The 27,416-nt window shown below is 34.3% G+C and overlaps 1 protein-coding gene across 1 annotated transcript in view; it reads right to left on the bottom strand.

Annotated features, from left to right (window-relative positions):
• Positions 1 to 2,243: 2,243 nt before the first annotated feature.
• Positions 2,244 to 27,416, bottom strand: part of GUCY1B1 (guanylate cyclase 1 soluble subunit beta 1) — a 42,998-nt gene continuing 17,825 nt past the window's right edge. Inside the window, exons 5-14 of the mRNA XM_063107995.1 lie at positions 17,077 to 17,274; positions 14,611 to 14,841; positions 13,554 to 13,670; positions 12,452 to 12,585; positions 9,574 to 9,771; positions 6,573 to 6,810; positions 5,616 to 5,756; positions 4,917 to 5,071; positions 4,463 to 4,589; positions 2,244 to 3,293 (exon numbers count right to left, since the gene is read on the bottom strand). Coding sequence (XP_062964065.1) covers positions 3,270 to 3,293; positions 4,463 to 4,589; positions 4,917 to 5,071; positions 5,616 to 5,756; positions 6,573 to 6,810; positions 9,574 to 9,771; positions 12,452 to 12,585; positions 13,554 to 13,670; positions 14,611 to 14,841; positions 17,077 to 17,274 — 1,563 coding nt within the window. The 3' untranslated portion in view covers positions 2,244 to 3,269. The remainder of the gene's footprint in view (positions 3,294 to 4,462; positions 4,590 to 4,916; positions 5,072 to 5,615; positions 5,757 to 6,572; positions 6,811 to 9,573; positions 9,772 to 12,451; positions 12,586 to 13,553; positions 13,671 to 14,610; positions 14,842 to 17,076; positions 17,275 to 27,416) is intronic.

Below are 27,416 nucleotides of genomic sequence, written 5' to 3'. Positions count from 1 at the left end.
TGCATATATCTTTCCAATTCAAACTGATGAACTGCTATCTTTTCATCACATTTGGTTCTAATTTTTTCGTGGTTTTCATTGGGTTTATTTCAAGGTTCAGCAAAATTAAAATGTGTTCACTGGCTTTCCTTGTTGACACTCTTATTTTCTCAAGACATATGCTGTCCATGATTTAGCTTTAGCAATATGTGTTACCAAAGATTCACAAATTTGCCTTTCTTAGATTTTCCTTGTAGCATTTCCCAAACGGCAAGCCAAAGTTCTGGCTCCTCTGATTTCTTCATATTCTAGTTACATCTACCAATAACCCTAATGAGTGGTTATTATAAACACCGATTTTATGATGAAAGAACCAGGTTACAGAAAGGTAAAGTGATTTTACCAAGATTATAGAGCTAGTAATAGGTTGTTTAAAAATTCAAACTAGATTGGTCCAACTAGGGGAAAAAAAAGTTGTATGTTCTCTAGAAACATTAATGAAAATTAATGAGAATAGTCATTTCTCTTTTAACTTTATTAACATGAACTTCAAACTCATATTTCATATTATCCTTACCTTTCCCCTAAGCTCTGCTACCCTTCCACACCCTGTTTAGTGGTACCATAACCTACCCACCAACCACGCCAGCAACCTTCCACTGTGCTCTTACTTTTTCCTCATCCCCTTTAGCCCATAAGTTATTATGCACTTTTATTTTGAGTCTTGATCGCTCTTCAGTCACCCTCCTGCCCTGCCATCACCTTAAGGCAGGCTCATACACAAAGTATGGTGGCCCCTCACTCCAGGTTCTTTCCTTCTAAATCAGTCAATGACTGCAAGAACAAATTTAATAATGGCACTTCTAAAGCCTTTTTTGTTGTTGTTGTCTTGTTGCCTCTTTTTCTCTAAACTTATTATTTCTCATTCCCTTCAAATCTGGTTTCTAGTCCCACCACTCTAAGAGGCTGCTCCCTCAATTCCTTTGCTCAACAAGTATTTACCATGTGCTCATTTTGTGGTAGGTTCAAGGGACATCTAGGGGAAAAGGAACCATTTTAGCCTTAAGAAACTTAAAGCCTAATATGGAAATAGATATATCAACAGATAATGTGCTAATAACCACTGTAAGTATTGTGGACAATAGGGCAAGCAGGACCTAAGCTTGCCTAAGAGTGTCAGGGACATCTCCATGAGAGGACATTGAACTGTCTGAACGAGAAATAAGAGCTCGTCAGCAGAGCATGGGTAGAGAGCATTCCAGACAGAGCAAAGTAAAAAAATACAAATGTAGCAACTAGCAGATGAGGCTGGTGAGGGTGATAACTTTTGTGCGCTTTGCTAAGGTGTACAAACAATGAACAGCAATTAAGTGATTTTAAGCAGGAGAACAATTTGGATTTGTGAAAGATCCCTCTGCCAACAATTTGGGAGTGTGGAATGGAGAGGAGAAAGATAGGAGGTAGACAAATTTATAAGAAAAATCTTGCAATTGTTCATGTTAGAGACAATGAATGCCTGAACTAAGAAGAAGGCAGGAAGAATAAAACACTTAAAAAAAAATTCAAGATGTAAAGATGGGACTGTAAGGTCTTCAAAGGCAGAGATTTTTGGTCATTGATGCATCCCAAATACCTAGAACAGAAACTGCCACAAGTAGATGCTCAATAAGTGCATATTGGATTCTGGGAAGATGGTCGTGTTACGTAGTTTTTGAATCTTGAATCTCCTGTGAAAACAGCTTAACAACTCCTTTCACCTTACCCCTTATTTCTCAAGTTACTCATTCTCCAAGTAGTCTTTCTGCATCTTGAATACATTTCATCATTACAAATACCTCACATTTTAATTATTTGTATACATATCTCTGTTGTCTGAAAGACTGTAAGCTCTTTAAGTAAGCTGATGCCATTTCATTTCTTCCCCTCACATCTAGTCTTTTTTTCTGTCACTTTTTTGGTACTAAAAAAATTAGCATTTAAAAAACACCTAACTAAGAGGAGCCACTAAGAATTTATAACAGCAGCAAATCAAAATTAATTTAAAGTCTATCATAGGTAGAATTATAAAATGTACTTACAAAAATGGCACTAATAAGCTGACAAATAATAATGTTAATATCATTTTTATTGAAATAAAAACTGTCTAGAGACAAGTGGAAAAAATAATTTATTGCAGATTCTTTTACACATTAACATGGAACATTTATACATACATTGATATGCTGATATGAAATACTAAATTTAAAGACAAATATTTTTTACACAAAAGTAGTTGCACTGTATTTTATAAAGATAACTATGAATAAATTATCAGAGACATTTAGGAACAACAGGGCCAATTATTCCAGTAGGAATGCATTCTATGTTGAAATTTAACTTTTCTGAACATGATGCCCTGGACGTAACCACATTCTTCTAAGATAAGAAAAGGAAGCTCATTTCTGGGAATAAAGGGCCAAGCATGGCTCTAACAGGAGTATCCCAGCAGTGTGTTGTCCTCAGCTTTATTCTTGGATGTAGTTAGAGCCCCTAAACATTTAGTCCAAGCTCCCTCAGTGTGAAACAGTGTAGCTTCCCATAACAGCTGCATGTGGTTAATGAGGTTTAATACAACGGATACAATAAAAATGACAGCATTTTAGAGGAATTATAATTGCCACATGATTTGAATGAGCAACCAAATACTTTAATAACAGAAATGTGTATTTTATATTTCTGAAGGGACATTAACACACTTCAAAATAGTTACTATTTTCTGAGCACGTTATATTAATTCTTACTTTGGGAGTCTGAAAATAAATTGCATTTTTTTCCTAAAACTTAGAATTCATTCCTTTAGAAAATGATTTCCATAATGATATACACAAACATGATATAAACTTTGTTACATGTTATAGTCATTAAAATATACATACACATATATATGGAGCGCTGAACAGATTTAGTTCAGTTTCACTTAATTAAATTCAACAAATATTTATTGGGTGCCTACTACTTGCAGATCACGATGTTAGGTAATTCACGTAGTAGATTTTAAGACACAGGAAGCTCACATCGTCCACATCAAAAGCCAGATTTTGGATAATACACTAACACCTTAAAAATAATCAAAAGCAGAGCTAAAGTTGAATAATGGACAGTGACAGATATATGTTGGGGAAAAGCTTGGGATTATTGAAAAAGACAAAGCAAAATTCGTATTCATAGGAAAGAATTGCTCCTCAGCTTGGCATGTGTTTGGAGATAACTGGAACCTAATCTGCAGTCCTCTTCATCCCACAGTCTGAGATTCAGTTATCGTCCTGCTTTGTTTCCTTTAAAAAGTGGAAGTATTAATAGGGGACTGATTTGCAATGACGACAATAAAGCTTGTAGTACTCCCTAAATATGTGTTGCTCTCTGTGAGAGTGTGATCTGCATTAAAATCTACAGTTTCTATAAATCATTCCCACTATAGTTCTGGGGAAACAGGGCCACCCAACTAAGATGACCAACACTTGAGGGATGGTTTACCAGAAGAACATCAGTAAGCATGCCAACCCCATAGGTAAATTATTAAAAATAAAAGCATCTGAAAGAAGACAAATATTTAAAAACCTTAGCATTCCATTCCCTTTAGGACTTGTTATACTCTAAAAGCATTTTTAGGAATACACACATACTGGAAAAGAAATATAACGTAGTCGTCTCACTCCTTCTGAAAAACCAGTGCATTGACAGGGGAACAAAGTATCAAACTGGCTTCTGATGCAACACTTTACTAGTAGGAAAAGGCTAGGCATGATCTTAGCCTGTGCAATTCCACTGTGAGTGGCATGACTCTAGTATGGATGAGCTGGTATTCTGAAGTCCATTCCAGTAGACAGGATCTGGAGTACAACCATAGTACAGTACTAGCAAGAGCCCAAAGCTTCCCTAAGGAGTTTTTTAGATTCTGACAAATTATAAATCACTCATTTCTCTAGCAGAAATCCACAAGAGACTTGTATTCACCAAAATCCCCAAACACTCCACAGGGCAATATCTTGGCCCTTAGTAGAATTGTAAGCTTCATGGTTAAGAAACCTCCTATGAACTGCAGCCCTTCTTGAGCCCTAATGGTGATCTCAGAGCTAGTTTAAGTTGCTGAGGAAAGGGACCAGGAGGTTTCCCTTACAACCCTATTTACCTCAGCCATGTCTGAGCTGGATTACAGAGGAAAAACAACAGCACAAAAAATGGCCTTCTCTATCTAGTGCTTTGGTTTTAATGTCATTAGAGAACAAAAGACAGCAACCATAAGTATTCCCTAAAAAGTGTTTATTGTTCTAGCAGGTTCATTAATGGTTCTGTTATTTCTGTTGATTTTCTTAAGAGTTAATTTCTATAAGCAAGAATTCTTCTCAAATGAAACATATTTTCAGTGATTATGATTTAACTTTTCATGTTTATACTCTGTCTTTAAAATTTTAAAAAATAAGAATTACACTCTGATTAGTCATACCTCTGTTCCTGTATTTTTTCTGGATAGAAACCAAACTTGCATTGGTTCTTTTTTGCCCTTCATGGACACTGGGCCTCTGTGCTCCAAATGGAATTGTGGATCTGAATTTTCTGGAGACATAAGACATCTAAAAGACAAGGGACAGGGAATAGGGAGAGATGTATACAAAGGTTGTGTAGAAGAAGTGACATGTACCCAAGTTATAAATTGAGACAGCAAGAACAGAAACTAAAGTTATATGGAAAGGTAATTCAAGGTTATAGCAACAATGATTGTATCAGGAATTCTTAGGGTAGTGTGGGATGATTTAAAATGGAAATGATGACATAATCTTCTCAAATAAAAAAATGAACAATCCCAAGAGCAGAGAGAAGGAGAGGTGATAACTGTTTAAAGGTAACAAAATCACTCAGTTATCCCTGCAAATCAGTAGAAGCCTTGACATTTCTCTTACCTGTATGTGTATTCAGAAACATTTATTTTTCCCTTTTCTCCTGTGGTTTCTGTTCTGCTTGTGAGGTTGACAGTATTTCCAAAAAGACAATATCGAGGCATCCGCTGTCCTATGACACCTGTAACTACCTCTCCAGTGTGTATCCCTATAGTTATCTGAAGAAATTAAAGTTTGCTTCAATAACTTCAATCATTAATACACAAAGTTTTGCTTACTTTTTATTACAGAATAATGTAGTGTCATAGTATAAAATCATAAGAATTCTCTATAAGAATCCCAAGCATATGAGACGACTTCAAAAACCCTCACAAAATCTTTGTCTCCCAAAGGAAACATTTTGCCCCAAGAGAAAACAATTGAAGTCCGAAGATTTCAAGGATGTGAATTTGGCAACTTACATGAGACACAGGAAAGAACTTTTTGAAAATAAACCAGAGGGGGCAGGAGATTTTATCTCATCCTTACGACTTTCAGTACATGGGACAAACTAGATAATTTCAAATAGGTAGAAAAATTTCCCATCTCTATGAAAAAAATACTACACAATGGGCTCAATAAAATATTATAATCTTTGTTGTCAAGATGCCCTTACTAGTACATATTAACGATTTCCTGATCAAAAATATGAATCACTTGTCCACAAAGGTTTAGTGTGTATAATAGTTGTCCACTACTATAATATATATTTTATTTACTAACCTGAACAGATTCACCATCTACTTGAACCTGGCCAGCAATTTCCATCATATCCAATGCCAGGTGACAAATGGATCGTGCATGGTGGATGCATGGCTCTGGTAAGCCACTCACTGTCATATACTTATCACCAACGGTCTCCACCTAGCATAGAATATGTATTTAGATGTTTTTTGGTTAGTGTAAAAAAGACTGTTTAGATCCCTTTACAGTTCAGTAAATACTTTATTACCTTATTTCCCCCTAAAACAGTGATGGTTCTGTGGCACAAGAGCAGCTGCCTGAAGCTCAGTGACTTATCATGGTTACTAACCAATATTATTTTTTTTTTTTTGATGCATTCACCAAGTGCTACATCATACCTCAGAAAATGACTATAAAATAAATAGTCCTTGTGGAGTTATATTACACCAGATGCCTAGGGATGGTTTAGTTAACATTCTTGCTTTTATGAAGTAATATTCCACTGACTTCATTTTTTCCAATATTATATTTGTTTCTAATTGAGACAAAGGGCAGAAATGCCTTATAAATGTTTATCTTCAAGTTGATGTTATCTAAAAGCAAATCTGAGCCCTCAGTACCCTTTTCATGCTCCATGACCTTTTTACTGTGCAAAGCATTTATATAGTTCAGTAAAAATGTCTCTTGCAGTGCATTAAAATGAATACTATGTTTATACTAAATGTGGTAAACAACCTGCACAGATTTGTTAACCTAAGCACAAATAAGCTGTTGAACATTTAATTTTAACCAGGGAATCATCCACTCCATGAAACATTCATTTTAGTTACAAAGAAGAGAAAGTTTTATAACAAGAGATGGTAGGTAGTGACTACATGGAGGCTTATGTATGAGGGCTGTAGCATTACAGGCAGAGAGCTGTGAGAGCAGTGACCCTGGAGTGGAGGCTGAACCAGACTCTGAATAGCACTGTAGGAGGCTATAATGAGGACTTGCCTTATAAACAAATGGATTTTTCCGTGAATCAGTCAGTGTGTCAAATCTGGTGTAGAGGTCATTGAGAAGGTTTACAATCTTCATGGCCCCTTCTCCGGATGCATGCTTGCTACAGAAAGCATTGAAGCCCACAATGCCACTGAAGAGGATGGTCACATTGTCGTATCTTTTGGCAGGCACTGGACGTTTATGTCTCAGCTCATTGGCAACAGATGGAGGAAGGACAGAATACAGCAATCTATTCAAAGGGATCAGAAAAAAGCCGTGGTAAGAAATGCTAGGAATGCCTTCAGTGCTTCTGATGTCCCTTTCATAGAGCACCAATGTCATTTGCACTGTAAAGGACTGGATTCTGATAGGACACCCTCTATAATTACCATCAAATATTAGTCATATTCATATGCAAAGAAGCAGATATTTAGAAAATATAAATCATTTGTTCATGCTAATCACATAAAATGTCCCCAAACCTAAACCAATTCAAGCCAAATCAAAATAACCCAAACAAACACACAGACAAAACAAAGGACTGAGAATAGAAAATCAATGTTTTCATTTGTAGTTCTGTATTCCGACTCTGCTATTACAATATTCACAGTGTGAAAATTGTCATTGCCAGCATTTAAAAGATTGTAAGAACAGCCCAATACCAGAAACACATTCATCTCCCTGGAATAAGAAATTGATCTTTTTTTTTTTTTTTTTTTTGTAAAGTAATATTAAAGGAAGCAGGATTTCTCTCCAGTCTCATTCATGCCTCACACTTCCATGGAAGGAATTGATAAAACAGGTGGCAATTGGGCTAGACAAGAAAACATTTTATTTCTATACGTGACACTGAGACTACTACAATGGCATCAGGGATCATCTAAGAGAACAAATGTGGTAAGCACATCAGAGGAGGAGAAAAGCTGATGAATTTTGAAGAAGAAAGGCAGAAACTAGGAAGATCTATAGGCTCTTGACATGAAGACTCGGAGGAACAAATGAGGCCTCCTTGCCTATTTCCTTTTTCTTCCCTAAAGCAAAAGGGCAAAAACCATGTGAAGTTTAGATATGCAAGATGGAGCTGAGCTCTCAGTGTTTTTCCCAGCCGTACTGGAATTTCTCCAGTCTTTCATTTCTAACTTTTAAATAGAGGACATTTTATAAAATATTAAAACTGTACTTGAATATTAAATATGAATGGAAGAACTACTTAGCTTTAAAGAAAATTAATAGTAAATGGTTTCTAAGTCACATCGAAAACCAAATATCAGCAAAAATCTAATTCTAAATCTAACAGTCTAAAAATAATATAACAATTCTTGAAGTACAATAACTCTAAATAGTGCAAATAGTTTCAGAAAGTTAAATCCACCTTGGATTACCCAAACAAAGGAATAGTTCTGTGATGAGTAGTTATCGCTACTCATATTAAAGACAAACTCTTGTTCCACTCCCAGCTACTCCTAATTTAGAACTCCTCATCTAGGGAGAGAAGCAAATATCTTGTTTAAGGTGACAATTTAGGAAAAGAGTAAATTAACAGCTGCTCAGTATGTGTATTTTCACAAATTAAAGCATGCATCCTTTACAGTATTGGTTAGTTATCTGCTTATGACCAATATAGGTACTAGCACATATTGAGTCACAATACAAAAAAAAAAAAAAAAAGAAAAGAAACCTAGGTGGTTTTCTAATATAACAGCCAGAGCAGGACATTGAGTAACACAAACCTACAAACCCATTTGACTTTGAACCTTAGTTCTAAGGTCTTACAAGCTCCATAAAATGTGTGATTTTTCATGGATGAAGTTGCACCACATACCGATAAAGCAGACAATTTGAGTTGTTTTTCAAGCACTGGAAGAATTTGAGCTACCTGCCCCCATATTCTTTCTGAAATTTGCAAATACCTGGATAGATTAAACTGGGTACAGTTTAGGACCATGAGGGAAGTAAAGTGGTCTTGAAGGAAACTACACACAGCTTCCAAGTTCATTATACAAATGCCAAGATGTGAATTAAGAAACTATGAATAGAGACAGGCATTTAAAATGGCATTCTCTGTTTCATCCATGGTGTTAGTAAAGTTAACTGATGCATTTAATGTGTGCACGGCATCCATCCATGGGCACCTGCACCTGTATCAATGCAAGAGAAGTATAGAAAGTGATGCTGTTACCAATCTTCTGGGTGTTCAGGTAGAGTGAAAGAGTTCTTATGAGAAGAATGGCAGATGAGTTCAATTCTCCAAGATAGCTTACCATGATATAAACATTAGAAAATGAACACACAAAACCTGGGTCAAATCTCTTATGAATGTCAGTGATCTAGTGCTTTTAATTAATATGTGGAAGCAAGGCCAAGTACTATGCATGATATGTATTTATTTAGATGTATTACTTGGAAATTAAGGATTATCTTTAATGCTACTTGCCCAATATTCATTATTTAATCCAGCATTCATAGAAAAAATAATAGTTTGGTATTTTGATATTTTTGCTAACGTATGTCATTACAGATATAATTATTGTCATTGCAGATGACATTACAATCTGTCAGATTTATATCTTCCAAGCCCTAAGATAATTCAGAGCCCAAGAAAAGAAGGTTTTTTAAATGTAATAGCCTCGTTCGGAGTAACAGTCAGCACCTGGCCAGTTCCTGGCACACTGAAGGTGATGAATACATAACTCTTTGATGAGTGAATGAATGGTTGAACTTTAAATACGTATTTGAATTATACTCATGATTTTCAGAGAGATGTTTTGGCATAAAATCTTTCAACATGCCTTCTAAAACTAGCAGATATATTCCCGCTACTATTAAGACTGATTTATTTCTTTATGCATAATTTCTTTTTAAAAGCAATGTGGAAGACTATCAACTATTCCAGAGTTACTATAGGTCCCATGCCTTTTTAGTCTAGTTACCAATCTTAAGTAATATAGTAGAATCATAATATATTAGGAATAACAGTGGTGTCCTTCTCTAACCACAAACATTACATTCTTACGTGTCTGTCTTTTTCTTTTCATCTTCCAAGGCTCTTAATGTGAGCTGCAGCCTGTCCGTGAGGATTTCCAGTTCTTGGGTCAGTTTGTATTCCTCTCTGAATTGTTCTCCCAAAAGAACGAGATCGCGCGTGGCATCATGAAGAGGAATGTCACTGAGATAGAGACCTCTCCTTGTTAAATCATCCAGGTTCATCACACTGTCATACAGAGGAATGAGGCAAAATTAATCCCAATTTGTCCACATGACAATAGCAACCTTGATTACTGTCAAGGCGTATAATCCTGCCGCCTCAATTCAAAAGGTCAGGCTGAAGAAAATAAAATGATGGAGAGCTGAATGAAAAATATGACTTTATTCTCTTAGATATTTAAAAATTATCGAAAAGCAGTGAACTTGAGATACATTTCTGCCAACTTGCACTTTTTGGTGCCATCAGCAGAAACTGAAAGATCATGTAGAAAACTTTCTTGTGAAACCTGCTCAGGTATTTCATACAAGGCTGTTACTTATTATTGCTATATTTTTTCCTCATAAAGAGAGGAAGAACAAAATCTATCTTCACTCTATTTGTCAGAAATAATGATACTTCTTTTGAGAAACTAATTCATTTTTGCCTTAAGGATTCCATAAATATTGTAACTGGTTGTTTTTCCCTTTTGGACACAATGATTAAAAGTTTATAACCAGATTTATGACCCATCTTCAATATGCATTTTATATACTTAAGACTTTCCGGCCTGTACTTTATGTGCTATTCTTACTTCTGACTCTCATTTATTCTTTACATACATTCGTTGACCAATTATTTCTCATCTATTTGAAGTATCATTTGATCTTGCTGAATTTTGTACATCTTTGTAATATCAAGTCATTTTTGGAATAACATAATAATGTTTATTGATTCAGGGACCATCAGTAAGAAAAAGTTGATTGCTTTTTGAAAATTTACTCTTTGGTTAAAATGTGTTAAAGTTATATTATTGGAATTATTGGATTTTTTAAATGCAAAGTAATTACTTCTAGTCACTTAGAATAATAACTTCTCTATAATGAGAAAACTGAGTTATGACTTTGAAGAATTCTGTATTAATAAATGTTCCCCCTGCAATATAAATCAAGACAAAAATTAGCATGCCAATATAGAAAAATAAAACAATCAAAGGTTTTACTAATGAAACATACAGTCCTTTTAGATTTTGTTAAAATGGACGTGTAAGTGAAAGCCCACTTGCAGAAATAGACACATCTGGAAAGAGGCCAGCTCATCTTCCAAGTGGTATGAGCAAAGAGAAAAAAGATTATAAGCTTAAAAAAGGAAAAAAAATAATTAAAAATGCTCACATTGTGTTAGAAAACTTAATCATAGAGGTCTCATTGTTCTAAAAATTTTCCTGATTATTATTTTAATGAGTTACTAATACAGCTTTTTTCCCCTAAATTTAAACTAATCATGTTGGAATTACTTATTTTACTAGTAAAACTCCTTTTAATTGATCTCTCACTTTAGTGTGAGTACAGATCTTTCTACACACATGAGCAGGTTCCATATGACAATCTGTGATTGCCTCAATGTGTGACCAATTTCTGCATATGGCATTTAATACATAGACTCCAAATTTTCTGCTTCTGTTTCTAAAAAAATCTTTCTCTCCATGAATAGAAACTGTTCCTATCATTTCCAAGAGAAGCTGTCATTCTACTGAAGCTTCACTTGGAAAGAGGCAGAAGAAGAAAACACTTACTGATAGCAGATGAGATATTGTTACATCAATGTAGGTTATTTACAAAAAAAGGGTTTTTTTTTATATATTTCTCAGAAAAATAATCATCATTATTCTTATATAGACTTACATATTATTTATATAATTATACATTATTATATATAATTATATTGTTAATGTTAAATACACTTAAATGATTAACAAGATAATATATTATACTTATTTGGTCTTATATCTTATTCTTACATAATCTTTAACATTACAGTAATAAAATGAAAAGAGGGTGCTACAAAATTTATTAGAATTCTTAGAAATGTTTTAAATGGTATCTTTAAATGAAAAGTGATCATGGTGGAGTTTAAATTAAATGTTTAACCAATAGCCCACCAAAGCATGCTTTCCCAAGTGTGATACCAGAAAATACACATACGTTTTGGTTATACAAAGTTATATATACACAAAATATTGCCTAACAACAATTCCCACAGTTATCTTTTTCTATTGTTCTAAAGAAAACTTAGGTATAATTTTCATAATCTGAATTCCATGCACTTTTTAGTAAAATGCTTTCTCAAACTGAGAAAACAACAACCTACAGTTTTACTTCTCTCTAATTTTATTACAAATAGCATACTTTACATAAATTTCATTTTAATAATATATTTAGAACAATGTGTCCTTGTTAAAGTAGCTAAATATTTTTAATGTAAAATAATTCAAACCCAAAAATAGAGTCCTTTTAGATTTTTTGCTAACATTCTATAAAAAAGGTAATTTCTTGGTGTCATATATACCCCATGTATTGATTATACCATCGTATCAGATGCTTTATAGAATTGCTTTTCTACATGATGACTTTTTAAGGTACAAAAGTATAGAATTAGCTAACTTCAGATTAGGTATCCCATGACCTACTTGCATAAGCACTTCGCAGATGAATTAAGACATGGCAAACAAAACAGAATACACAATTTCTTCTGAATTTATAGCAAATGTTAAATGAGATTATCCTTGTTATAGAGAAGTATATATAACAAGGGTTGTAAAATCTACACTTCAGAATATATAAGCATAATTGAATAAAATGTTAATGAATTCTTTTGTTAGCTGAAGAAGGGTACTTACATCCATTATAATTAATCTAAAAATTATTACCTTGGTGAACACAGAAAAAGTATGCTATCTGCTTCAGGTAAGTAGATCATTTGACCCTTGAGACGTAAGCAGCTGATCTCAGTCCCAGTCAGTTCATCCTCACATTCTAATTTCTCTACATCCAACAATCCTTCCTTGAAAAGGCAAGACATAACCATTAACTAGTGCCTTTCTCCCTACCTAACAGTTCAGCAACAAGAAGGACACACATACCTCATTTCCCACCAAACCATAAGGGAGAGTAAGTGCATCAACTGGAACAGGAGAGGGCATTTCGCCAGAGTTCTGCCAGGTGATAAGCACAGTGGCTGCCTTACAGTTCCACAGAAAAGTGAATTGACTGCCTCCTTTGAACTCAGAAGGACAGTAGCTGTGCTACCACTCACACATTTATTTAAAGCTTCTGTGAATTTTTTTCATGATTTTCCAGTATGGCTACAACATATTTAACCAGACTCTACCAAAGAATAAACCAAGCTTCGATTTGCCAACCCCGTATTCATAGAGAAGCTGGAAGTATTCAGTTCCAAGTACATAAAGTATGTGTAGGTAAGGCCTTTGGGGGAGCTGCGGGAAGGATGAAATGTGTTTGTACTCTGGGAAAATGACTTTTGCTATGTCTATACCAAGAACAGATGCTGTGAGATCTGCACACTATCTAAATTATCCACTGCATAGATACTTTATCACTTTTATTTTCTCACAAAAATGGCACCTATAATAATGGCCAGTTTAAGGAAGAATAAATTAGTGGCTTTGGGTGACATTTTAAAAAATCTTTATTAGTTCTGGTTTTTACACTAAGGCATTGTAACTGTACAGGGAGTAAAAGATGTTGGTTTTAGTATGTGAAACTGGGATGTTCCAGCAGAACAGTCTCTAAAATCTTACTTTTTATTAATTCTGATAGAGTTCCACTGGTCTTCAGGCAAAACAAAATCAATAACATTGCCTTTTAAATAGGTCTCGCTTTGAGGTTTGATTTTTATCTCGCTATACCTTCTTCATCTCAGAGAATATGATAGCAGCTAATTTTCCCTTCTGCTCATTTCTAATTTGTAACTTATCTTACTTACATTTAGTGAAATAATATCTTGATTACCTTGCTTCTCAATACGAAAACAGTATTGATGTGTGAAAGGATCCCATGGAAACTAATATCAATGTGAGGACGAACAAGAGAGAAGACAGACAAAAGGCTGCAGTTCCCAGGCTGGAGCTAAAATGTAGATAAAGAGCAAAGGGCACTTAAACAGTTAAAACAATTTTAATGATTTGATATTAATCACTAGATTAAACCAGCTCAATTATATTTAAAAATAGAAAGTCATAATTATTGTGTAGGAAACTTACCTGAACTGTGGACTCAAATATTCATCTATGCAACTCAGTGATTAAGTGGACATCAAATAGTTGCATGAACATGAAACCTAATATTATTAGATGACTAATATTCAAATATAAGCAAATATAAATAAAAGAAGCATTTCAGAAGAAGAAAGAATGAGAAAGATAAATATCTTTTAAAACGTAGCATGTTGTATTAAATGCCCATGGCTTAAAATGAAATTAAAATATCAAAATATCAAATACTTTAAGTTTATCAAAAGATAGCTAATAATAAAAATAATAGGTAACATTTATTAATTGCTTACGATAAACCAGGCACTGGACTAAGTATTCTTCATGCACTATCTATCCTCATGTCAGCATAAAGGAAAACAGGTAAAGCCAGAGAGGTGAAGTAACATGTTTAAGGTCACAACAAGGGAGAGGCAGAGTCAGTCTAGGAGCTCAAACAGTACATTATCCTGCTTTCATAGGTTTACACCTAATCCCATTTGGCCTAATCCTGAATTATCAGCTGATTGTTACTAGAAATTATCCATTTCCTCATTAAAGCAAGTATACCATTTCTATAAAATATTTTTAATGTCCCTATAAGTGATTAAAACAGAAAAAAATAAATACTTGTCTAGGAAGAGTCATGGTACGTTCACATACGCTTAGCTCACAGTTAAACAATTTATGTAATATATAATTTGCTGCATGCTACCTGATACATAGTCAATGGGTTAAATGAATGAATGTCTGCTTGTTACAATGGTATCTTTGTGGCCTTTTGTCTCAGGCCCCAAGGAAGTGTGCTGTCAATTTACCTGGGGGAGCACTCGGTATATGGCATTCCCACACTGAGTCACCACTAGGTCCCGGTCAAATATTATGTGAAAAGGAAAAGCTTTGCAGAAGGTATATGGGCTGATGCGTGATTCCTGGGTACCATTTTCTTCAAATCTGTCCAGATCTTCATAAAAATCCTCTTCTTTGGACTCTTTTTCTTCAATTAAAAATTGAGTATGATCACATTCTTCATTTCTTTGCTGAATAACCTTAAGTCAAAGGGTGAAGTGGTGTTAATTGTCTGCATTTCAGTTTAAACACCTAAGTATAATAAGCCAGTTATGAGAATTAAATTTAGAGGGTTAATTACCAAAAAAAATATGTAAACACTATAGACATTTCTAAAATAGAAAAATATTTCTGAACACTTGTCCATGGAATTTAAAGACTGAATTATTCACAGTAAAATTGCAAATTTGGTATCAGTTCCCTAGAAGTCTGTATGGCCTCTTTGACAGAATTCAGAAAATAGAATCCCCTTGTCCTGGTAGGCTGTACCCCCTCAGCCAGGCACACTTATACAGTAAACAACCTAAAAATCATATAAGATGAATTATCAAATATGATCAAAATATTTCAAAACAATGGGAAAGGAAATGATAGAGATGCATATTTAAAAATATATGCAACATCGTTTTTATTCATCAATTGGCAAATATAAAAAATTACAATACCAAATTGGGTAGGGTACTGAAAAAAGAGTCTTCTCAAATACCACTAATGGGTATTTTGGTTAATATTTTTGAAAGATAAATTGATTATATGTATAAAAATACCAAAAAATTTTGTGAATTCTTGCTTTAGTCCAAGTCCAGCAATTCAATCTAAGGAAGTAATCATAATTATAAGCAAAGCTCATAATTTATTGAAATAACACATTTCTAAAATAGGCAAATACATTATTATTTAAGTATAGAAATTTTTTTTCTTTTGAGTTTATGAAATTGCAAGCAATACGTCCTCTTATACAGGGAAAAACTCTATCTCAACTAAAGCCAGATCCAAATGGGGAATGGTTGAAGCAACATTTCTTCAGCTACACCTAAATGAAAATAAAATGCTTCTCATTTTTACTTTTTTTGTTCAGGAGTGCACTGTAGCATAATCTGAGACTTAAAGAACAAATCAAAACATCTATGGCTGCTATTGTGTATTGTTTTTCAGATTCATTCCTCAATGGCAAATTTGGAATATAATTACTTAATTTGCCACACTGATTAAATGTTATTATTCTTATTTATAATTTTAAAATTTTGCCTTTATTCAAGGTTTTAATTTTTAAATGTCTCTGGGTTTTATAATGTCATGTAACACACAGCCCCACTTTGTAGATGTAGAAAAACTAATGATGCCCCTGAGAATCCAAGTGCCAATAAGAATTGACACCAATTCCTGAAAGCAAGCAAGCTGTGAAATCTAATGTGACATTACTAGATTAAATATACGGAAACTTTTCTAATATAATCCATTTAAATTAATAAAATTAGGTATTATTTTACAGATAATTGTTTCTTTGTGGAATTTTATTGTCTGCAAAAATATTATACAAAATTTTTGTTTTGTATAATACTGAACTTAAGAGTTTTGGTCTTCCCGTGTGTGTTAGAACATAACTATGATATTGCAGAAAGAACTGCCTAAAAGATTTTCTATAAAGAAGAAAAAGTTGAAATAAGGTGTCCTTCTCCCCAGTTTGGCACAAGTTTAGGGCCACTGTGAAATGGCTCTTGGGGCTAAACATGCTGAGCACACAACAAGTGGCTGACTGAGAGGGTGCATATGGGTCAGAGATAGAGAAAAACAGTGCTTCTCCTTGTCGTGACATTGCTGTATCAGTACCTTGAAATTATCACTCAAAACTAAGCGTACATATTACCAAGAGCACAATTATTTTTAAGGTACCGGACCTGGCTTCTCTGACCAAAGTAACTTGATTTAAAAAAATTTTTTTTTTTTTTAGTTCACAAAATGAGATGTTCCAACTATATTTCAGGGTAGACAAAAAAATTCCACAAAGAAACAATTAACTATAAAATAATACTTAATTTTACGTCATCTTAGTATTTGACACCCAGTGTTATGGGTATTTTGCATGCTGAATCCCCCAACTCAGTCAGTCATACATGCTCCTGCTTCCCAGCTGGCGTGTGCTCACAGAGCATGGAAATTAAACGGCATGTTGCCTTAAGCGATGTATAATTAGAAAGAAAAATCTGCTGCCACAAGGAAAAAAAATACCCCGTATAATGCATTCCAAGGCCAAATATAGAAAACTGCTGGAGTTTCCACTGTTACAGCTTGCAGCTTATATATACCTCTGTTACAGCTTATATATACCTATGGGAAGGTCCATTATCAGCCATAAGTAAAAGTACATTCCTAGAGTTATTTTTAACATTCTAATGTCTTCTGCGTTCAGAAGAGTCTCCATTATTGTTCGTTACCTTCATGTCTATTTCTGTGCCATGTATTTGTTGAGCTACTGTTTTAATGATTCCAATGACAATATCCTGAAGTCCTTCTCTCTCTGAGTAGTAGTGCAGAATGAGTCCTTTCCCCTTTTCTGCATCAGTGCACCTAAAAGAAGGTGCACGCATACCTGGGTAGATAGTAGCAAGGTGGTCATGCAGAGCATCAAGGTTCTGCAATAAAGAGGAAACAGTGATGAATAAATAATGCTTCCACCATTACAGCCAACTTTGGGAAAGCAACATATGGAGACGAGGCTCAAATCTGAGTTGCCTGGGCAGATGGGCAGGGTAAACATTCATGGAGCACATCTTTCATTCACTTCACCAAGATATCTGTAAAGCAAGTACCAGAGAGAAATTGAAACTAAAATAGTATAATTGAGGAAAATATCTATGGCTTTTAATACTTAGTACATTTTAAGAAAGGATAAACAAGTGAGATGTAAAAAAAGAATGCCTGAAGCAGAAAAAAGAACATAGTTAAGAGCTAAGACCAAGATATGCATATTTTTAGGAGTCTGGGGTAGTTGTATACGCATGTTGTGATAAACAACAGGAAATGCCCAAAGTAACCGCAGTGTAAATACCCTTTTATTTACACTACAGTCCTAAAACATACTTTTTAATTCAAAAAACTACATCAGAGTTATAAGCATATGAAAATATAAGCATACTATTTTGTGAAGTAATGTTTTAAAAATTAAAGCAGGATACTGTCTTCACATTCAATAGTATTCTCCAGTCAAAGTAGAGTTTCATGGGTAACCTGCAAAGTAATTAGCTTTCAGAATTGAAATCTTGGAAAACTAATAAATTGGCCAATAAATATTTTCTGTTCTTGTAGTTTTGCTGTTAGCTTAGAACATGCCAAATTCCCTACTGTCCTATATTAATCACTTAATATACAAAACTGATTTGTATAAAGATTACCAAAAATAATAGTGCAAACTACACTTTTTATGTGGTACAACATGCTTTTTGAAAATAATAGTTCATTATGTGTTGGTGTGTGGGGGATGTGAGTGTGTGTTTATGTGGCACATGTATAGTAGCATACACATATAGCACAATATAGTACAGGAATTAAGAGCAAGGTGACTTTAGAATAAAGTAGACTTGGGTTTAAATTGTGACACTGTCATCATAGGGTTGTAGACAATTGACCCGACCTTCCTAAAACTAGATTTCCTCTGACAAAGTGAAGATGATGTATAGAAAGAACTTAGCACATTCCAGGTTTGGTAGGCAGAATAATTGTGCCTCACAGATTTTTATACCTTACTCCCTGTGAATGTTTCATATCACATGGTGCAAGGGATTTTGCAGATATGGTTATCCTGAATAATCCAAGTGAGCCCAAACTAGTCACACGAGTGACTGAGTCCTTAGAAGCAAGAACCTTTCCTGGCTACATTGAGAGAGAGGTGCAATGACAGAAGGTCAAAGACATGGGAGCAGGAGGATTCACCACCCTTTTGCTGCCGCTGAGACACAGAAGACTGCTCAAGCTCTGGAGAGAGAAGCTTCTAGGATTTCAGGGTAGACCCCGCTGACAGTCAACAGGAAACTCGGTCTTCAGCCTTTATTACAGCATAGTACTGAATTCTGTCAACACCTGAATGAACAAGGAAACGATTATCCCTTACAAATAAAGGAACACAGCCCTGCCAGCACCTTGATTATAGTCCAGTAAGGCCTGTAATGAATTTCCAACTTACAAAACCATAAGATAATAAATTTACATTGTTTTAAGCACTGAAATATGTTACCATTCATTATGGTATCAATAAAAACCTGACACACCAAGCAGATAGTAACCTATCAATAATTGGTGATTATTGTCAAAGAGAAGGGAAAAAAACAAAACAGTTTCAGGATTCTATGGGCATAAAAGAATGTATTTAAAAAGAAGGTGCTGGAAAATGCCAAAATTGAACTATGCCTGTCAGCCTCAGTGTTTCAAAGAGGTCAGTTTAGAGAAAAAGAAAAATCCCGTATGAAATCAGGAAGAAACTGGAATGAGCATGAGATGATTCCATAGGTGCCACAGTTTGAACAATAATTCAACAAGGCACCTATGGCACTGTTCCATTTTCCGTCCATCCATTCATTTTATAAGGTTATTGTATGTGCATTATATATCCTGTACTCTATTGTGCAGGCAGCAGGGTGGGGTGGAAGTTTGGATACAGATCTGAATGATGTGGATTAAATAGCTCATGGTTTATACAGTAAATGGATTTGGCTTTTGATGAGCAAATGAGGGTGTCAACAACTGAGACTGAAAGAATGAAGTAAAAAGACTTCAAAGTGAAATAAGACCTGAGCTATGTCATGAAGGTTGGCGTTCTGATCTAGAGAAGTATTACAGTGATCTCCTCAAGTGGGTAAATCTGGTGTCTTTTTAAATTGTCTTCATCTATAGTGCTTCTGTTTTCTTACCAAATTTACACCTGTTAGTTCAAGTCAGGCTAGTTCTTAACAAAAACATCAGTTCATCCTTATGGCCTCTAGAGGCTGCTATTGCCATGTAAAAGCTACACAGTATAGCAAACACGAAGTATTGCACAGTCTGTATGACCTACAAGCCCCTGAATCCTGAAACTATTTTACTCGGTTGAATAGTACGAGAGTACTTCAAAAAGTTCATGGAAAGATTCATATTATCTTTCAATTCTATTTTTCTATGAGCTTTTCAAAGTACCCTAATACAAGGGGTTCTTCCTATGACCATTCTTCTTATGGGAATTCTTCCCTGAGAAAGGAAGACCTGAGGACTGCTCTTTGTAACCCTCCCAGATCCCTTACACTTTTACTGGTGCGAATAATCTTGTGAGAGAAAATTTGGTGAGAAAAAAAACATCAAAAGACTTTGCTTTTACCTTCATTTCCTACAAATTCCAATTTGAGCTTGTGGTTGCATTTAGGACATTTTTCTAATACAGTAAGGCTCAAGTACTGTGTTGTGGCTCATTTTTAAAAAATCAAATCAATTAATCACTTGGAAGAGGTATTTTAATATATTTTTCAATTTTTCCTATACAAAATATTTAAATATTCCGTAAGTTAATATGACCATATCACTTCCATACTCATCTATTTTCATCATGTATCATACTGTAATATTAGCACGTTTCTACCTGCAGCCAAGCAGATGGTATGAGGCGGTACAACTGGCACAATTTATGTCTGCAGCACAATTGATGCTAAAGCAGATTGGGGACCGGACATAATAGCCCAAGCCTGCTACTCCATGAATCATTAAGGTGCTGTAAATGTGCGGGGAGCCATTTTAACTTAAGTAAAGGTATTGTGAATATTCAGGTCTTAATATTAATAATGCTTAAATTTATCACTTAAAGGCAAGTGAAATGCAAAAAAAATGCCACGTGAGAATGTTCATCTTGTAAGTCTTTTGTGGTAACCAACTCTCCAGAGATTCACTGTTTTATTGAACTATTAATTAAATGGACAAGCAAACTGCTTTCCTGGAGCATAAAAGATTTAACACCACTTAATGTAGTATTGATTTTCTTTAGATAGTATCTAACATGAAAAAACACTCTTGGGATTTCTCTAGTTACAGCTTTTCTTACTTGGTTTTACTCTCTCCAAATTAAAGTGATTACCACAACTTGCCCATTATAAGAAATGGGATTATGATTAAAAATTAAGTTATTTTAATTTGAGTACATTTATATTGCTAATAAATGTGCCATCTTCCTATTTAGGCTACATTTGTTTCAGAAACCTAATAGACCACAGAAGAGATTCTTAAAATAGCCAAGAGAAAACCTTTTCCACAATTGATAACACTGTCTAAACAAAGTTAATTATTCATCCACATGGCTGTAACGATGTATTCTGGAGAACCAGAGTTTTATATGAAAACTGATATTGTTCTATTTCTAAATATACTCAAGGAAGCAGAAATAAAGAGAAAGGAACTGCATGGCCAATTGCAAAGTATATACATATCTAGCAAAGCAGAGGACACAATTAAAAAATGTAAACACATATGCTGCAGCACAAGTAGATCCCCAGGACACAATGCAGCAAACCTCAAATATACTTTTATTCATTCTTTTTAGGTTTATAAAATCAAAAAGCAGAAAAGTAATAGAGTGTGTCCATTAATCTATTTTACCTTGAGGTTTTAATTTCATTTCGTAAAGTTCTGATATCATTTTACTGTTTTGTCTACAAACAAAATGAGTGTATTTTTTTCTACTCAGGAATTCTATTACTTGTAAATCCAGTTCGTTTTGTCACCTAGCATTTATCATTTCATAGAAGAAAAAATAGTTTTGGTATCCTGGGAAACGGTAATGAAGTTCCAGATTTAGTACACTCCACAGATTTAGGAAACAGAGAACGATTTATTATTCCTTTAAAAAATAAAGTTCCATATTTCTCTTCTTTTTTCTTCCTTTTGTTTTTTTAAATTTCCATATTTTTAAAGATCTTGGGATGTTTCACAATAAATGCACATTTTCTATTGTAATATGCATGCCAAAAATAAGCTCATTCAGAATTGCAGAGGCAGACTAACCAGAAATCAGCTACCTCACTTCCCTGCTTCCAGGGCATCTAATTAAAAATTCCTACATGATTCACAGAAATGGGGATAGTAAGACCTTGTCTTGAAAGTTTTGAAGGAAAGAAATTTTTGAGTCCCCAAAAATCTTTATTCTAATGGGTGGGAAGAAGACACTTGTCTGTGCTGAGAATATTACTGAAGTTTAGGTCTGAAAGAAATCTTAAAAATCAGTCATCGCAAACCTTTTTTTTTTTTTTAATAAAGGAGAATGAAGCACAGAATTTCCTTTCTTTTTATTCCCCACACCTCTGAAAAATAGGGCCAACACCAACATTCTTTGATGAGAATCATGTTATTTGCAAAATGTTTTAAGTTATATAAGAAAAAAAATCATTTTAGAATTTGAGGATGAAAAATCTAAACAAACAAGATCTAAATAAAGTGGAAAACCAAACCCTAGATAATGGAAAGCACAAAATTAATTAGCATAAAATCAGATCAAGTAAGAAGTTAATGCTTTAATGATATTTTTTTGCCTTTTCTTCCTGGAATTACTCCTTGAGAAACAGCCTTCCAAATTAAAAGACACAGAGAATCTTTTTAAAAAGAAATAATAGAAAGCTGTATTTAAAAAGAAATTGTACCAGAGTCAGTAAAGTTATTTAAATGGGAATACCTTTAATACCATACATATTTATCATTACCATCTTCTCAAGAGAAACATTTGAATTAAAGAGAAAAAAAATAGTCAAAGAAATATACCTGTATAAAATATTGCCTTATTCTACTGCTTCCAAACTCGTGTTAAAAAAACCAAGATCCAGATTATGTAATACTACATTTGACAATTAATCAATAGTTTGTAAAATTGTGAAAACATATACCAGTTATTCAAAGAAAAATGTCTTACAATTCTAAAATACCTCTTAATTTCCTTCACAAGTTTTTTTAGTAAAACTAAATCCTCTTTTGTCAATTTTAAAATTGCAGGTTATAGAAACTGATATTTTGGATGATGAGAAATAAGTTCCTTTTGAAATTCGAAAGTTAAAAATAAAGTGAATGGTGCATTTTTTTCTAAGAAATATAAATAATTTAGGGAAGTATGAGAATTTTACAGCTGTTCAGGAAAAACCTCATATTTCCCAAAATAACTCTTTGCACAAACATTTAAGAATTAGATCAGTCATCAATCCCAGATTGTTCCTTGTGGGCTGGCCAAATCACAATGTTGTATTTTATAAGACAAAATCTGGAGCCAACACAAATTGAAGAAAATCCCATTGCAGGCTGAACAGAAGCACTGGTTGAGGAACTTGAATATATGATGGTACTTCAAAAAGTTCATGGAGATGCAATTAAAAGATAATATGAATCTTTCCATGAACTTTTTGAAGTACCCTCATACTGTACGTGAATTGCATGAATGAGTGAAACTGCTATCATATGAAGATTAATTGAAGGAGCCATTGTCTCCAGCAAACAATAAAAGAATGTTTAATTATTAAACTAAGGTCTTTATGCATATTTTAACAGGCCCACAATTTAAATCCTAACGGGTCTCTAAAATTGCATTTTGCCCATTTATTTTTCAACAGTCAATCTGGCAGTCTTGATGTTCATTTTAATTTCATTTTAACTCTGTAAAATTGTTGGAGAGGTAAATAATATATAATGTACTAATAACATAATAACACTGAAAATGAATTGGTAGTCATGTTTTGGATTGATTTGGGTTTCATTCCAAGAGATCGTATATTATTCTTATCAAATATGGCTTACTCAAAGCTCTTGACTCACTGCACAGGTGCACATATCCATACTAACACAGACATAAGACATAAAGGGAAAAATAATATACAGAATACTGTTCCAGTTACCCATTGCTGTCTGTCAAACCATCCGAAAACTTATTGATTAAAACAATGATTTATTATTATCTTTCATGGTTCTGTGGGTTGTCTGGCTGAGTTGGGAAGTTCATGCATGGAGTTGGAGTCAAATGAAAACTGTGGCTGGAGTCATAAGAACGGTACATCAGGCTGGTTTTCCAAGATAAATCACTTAAACAGCTGGGTAGTTGTCACTGCCTCTTTGCTGGAAGCTCGGCTAGAGATGTTGACTGATAGTGTACACATGGCCTGTCTCTGTGGCTTGCGCTTCTCGTTTCATGTGTATGAATTCCTAGGTGAAGCACTGTTAAAGCAGTGTTTATTAAGAGCCATTGTCAATAATGTACTCAACTGAGAAGCTGGGGATAGATGACTCACAAGGAAGTCCTCCTTGGTATAATGAGTGTTGGAGTTGTCCAGCTAAAGCATGGTCAAATAGTCTCCCGTGTTATGATTTCAGTAACTATATTATTGTTCCCTGAGAGTTTCAAATGGATATATTAGAATGAACATTTTAAAAGTGTCAACAAATACAAGCAATGCATCTTGTAAATTAAATACTAAACAGAAATTTACCATGTCCACCTAAAAAGGAAATTGGTCTACTATGTGTCTATTCTTTTATGTTTCAATGTATAATTCACCTCTAAATAAAGTTATATGGTCTCACTAAAAGTGGGTTATCTTTAATAAATGAATTCATCTTGAAATATTAGTGTGTTTACTTCCTTTTGGTGTGTTTTCTTCCTATTTTTGCACAAACAACAAATATTGCTTTTTTAAAAAAAAAAAAAGATTTTTTTTACTCATTCATTCCCAGATACACACTGTATTCATGGAGATACAATCATTAAGAGATTATATGTGGCCTCTGGCCTCCTGAAGTGTACATTCCAGTCCAACAAGTAGAAATGGTAATGCAGTGTGAGAACTACTGTGGCTGGGGGAATACAGTGTACTATGAGAACATGAGAAAGGCCAATTACCTTGATTAGGATAGGGTAGAGGTTGGAGAAAGAAGTGAAGTCTTCCTGGAAGAAGTAATCTGACCTGCAGGATGAATAGGATTTTTTTAGCTGAAAAGGAGCCAGGACAACGCTCCAAGCAAAGGGAAGAGCATGTACAAAATTTTGGAGGATAGAGGGAACAAGATAAGTAAAAGGTTCTAAAAGAGGTTCAGATTGGCTGGGCTGGGGCAGAGGAAGAGGAGGGATGAATAAGAAATGAAAGTAGTTTCAATAGTTTTAAATATTTTTGAGATTTTCTAATGGGCAATGGGGAATTACTCAAGTTTAAGCAAGAAAATGATATAATGAGATATATTTGCACTTCAGAAAATTAACTAGATTTCCCAGCACCATTTGTTGAAAAGGCAGTCTCTTCCCCAGTATGTAGATTTGCTGGCTTTGTCAAAGATCAGATGGCTGTAGGCATATGGGTTAATTTCTGGGTTCTCTATTCTGTTCCATTGATCCATGAATCTGTTTTTATGCCAGTACCATGCTGTTTTGGTTATTATAGCTTTGTAATATAGTTTAAAGTCAGGTAGTGTTGTGCCACCAGCTTTATTTTTTTTGCTCAGGATTGTTTTAGCTATGCGTGGTCTTTTGTTGTTCCGTATAAATATCTGGATGGCTTTTTCTGTCTCAGAGAAAAATGTCATTGAAATTTTGATGGGGATTGCATTGAATTTGTAGATCACTTTGGGTAATATGGACATTTTCACAATGTTAATTCTTCTAATCCAAGGGCATGGGATATCTTTCCATCTTCTTGTGTCCTTTTTAATTTCTCTCAACAGTGGTTTGTAGTTCTCTTTGTAGAGATATTTCATATCCTTGGTTAGCTTTATTCCTAAGTATTTTATTTTTTTGGTGCCTATTGTAAATGGACTAGCTTTCTTGATTTCTTTTTCTGCATGTTCACTGGTGGAGTACAGAAATGCTACTGATTTTTGTGTGTTGATTTTGTACCCTGCAACTTTGCTGAAATTGTTTATCAACTCTAGGTGTTTTTTATAGAAGCTTTAGCCTGTTCAATATACAGGATCATATCATCTGCAAAAAGGGACAGCTTGACTTCATATGCAGAAGAATGAAACTAGACCCGTATCTTTCACCATATACCAAAATCAACTCAAAGTGGATTAAAGAATTAAATGTACACTCTGAAACAATAAAACTCCTTAAAGAAAACATAAGGGAAACACTCCAGGAAATAGGAGTGGGTACAGAATTCATGAATAGGAACCATAAAGCACAGGCAACTAAAGGTAAAATAAACAAATGGGATTATATCAAACTAAAAAGCTTCTGCACAGCAAAAGAAACAATCAACGGAGTAAAAAAACAACCAACAGAGTGGGAGAAAATATTTGCAAAATATGCATCTGACAAAGGATTAATATCCAGAATATACAAGGGACTCAAACAATTTTACAACAAAATAACAAATAACCCAACTAAAAAATGGGCAAAGGAGCTGAACAGACATTTCTCAAAGGAAGATAAACAAATAGCCAACAGACACGTGAAAAAGTGCTCAGTATCACTCAGCATCCAGGAAATGCAAATCAAAACCACACTGAGATACCATCTCACCCCAGTCAGGATGGTTAACAACCAAAAGACTGAGAACAATAAATGCTGGTGAGGTTGCTGAGAAAAAGGAACTCCCCTACACTGTTGGTGGGACTGCAAAATGGTGCTGCCTTTATGGAAAATGATATGGAGGTTCCTCAAACAATTACAGATGGATCTACCATATGACCCAGTGATCCCACTGCTGGGAATATACCCAGAAGAATGGAAATCATCATGCCAAAGGGATACCTATACTCCAATATTTATTGCAGCTCTATTTACAATAGCCAAGAGCTGGAACCAGCCCAAATGTCCATCATCTGATGAGTGGATAAGGAAACTGTGGTACATCTACACAATGGAATACGATTCTGCTATAAAAAAGAACAAAATACTACCATTCACAACAACATGGATGGACTTAGAGAAAATTATATTAAGCGAAACAAGTAAGGCACAGAAAGAGAAATACCACATGTTCTCACTTATTTGTGGGAGCTAAAAATAAATAAATACACAAACAAATAAAGGGTGGGTGGGGGGAAGAAGACAGAATAACCACAAAAATTCCTTGAACTATTTAAGCCAAGTGCACAGATACAATGGGGGGGGGGTGGAGAGTGGGGGTGGGAAGAGGAACAGGTAATGGCGCATGAAAATCAAATACAATGTATTCTGAGAAGTAAAATTAAATTAAATTAAATTTAAAAATTTAAATTTAAATTTTTTAAAAAATAACTAGAGTTAAGAATGGAAAAGAGTTTGGAGTCAGGAAGAGAGGCAGGAAAACCATCCAATATCTAGATAATGGTAGACTCTCCCAAGGAAGTGTCGGGGAAATAGAGAAAAATGGCACAATTCTCAAAATTCAGCATTCAGGAATAGAGTCTAAAGATTTGGTGATTGTTTAAAATCAGGGGGTTAAAAAGGAAAGAAAAATCTTTAAAATGATGCCCAGTTTATCTTACTCCTTAGTAAAGGGCTGATGTCTAGCATAAAGAATATTTTATTAATTTATATAATAAAATTTTCAATTTTTATATGTGAGCTCGGATCTAAAAATAATTTATGGAAATCAATTGCTGTATTTTATAGCCATTTATACAGTAAAAAGTCCATTTAATTTCTATGTAATTAGCCTAATCATAACATACATATCTACTTTTAAGAAAAGCAGTATTTTAACATATTCAATTTGCTATTAAGATATATAATTTCAAAACCCCAGGGGGGGGGGAAGGCTGGATCAAAAATGTACAACTGTGATGAAAACTTTACAGTATTCTAACTTTCTAGTTT

The sequence above is a fragment of the Cynocephalus volans genome, chromosome 9, assembly GCF_027409185.1.
Source record: "Cynocephalus volans isolate mCynVol1 chromosome 9, mCynVol1.pri, whole genome shotgun sequence".
NCBI lineage: Eukaryota > Metazoa > Chordata > Mammalia > Dermoptera > Cynocephalidae > Cynocephalus > Cynocephalus volans.
Note: the sequence above shows the minus strand (reverse complement) of the source record. Positions and strands in the feature narration are given on the sequence as shown.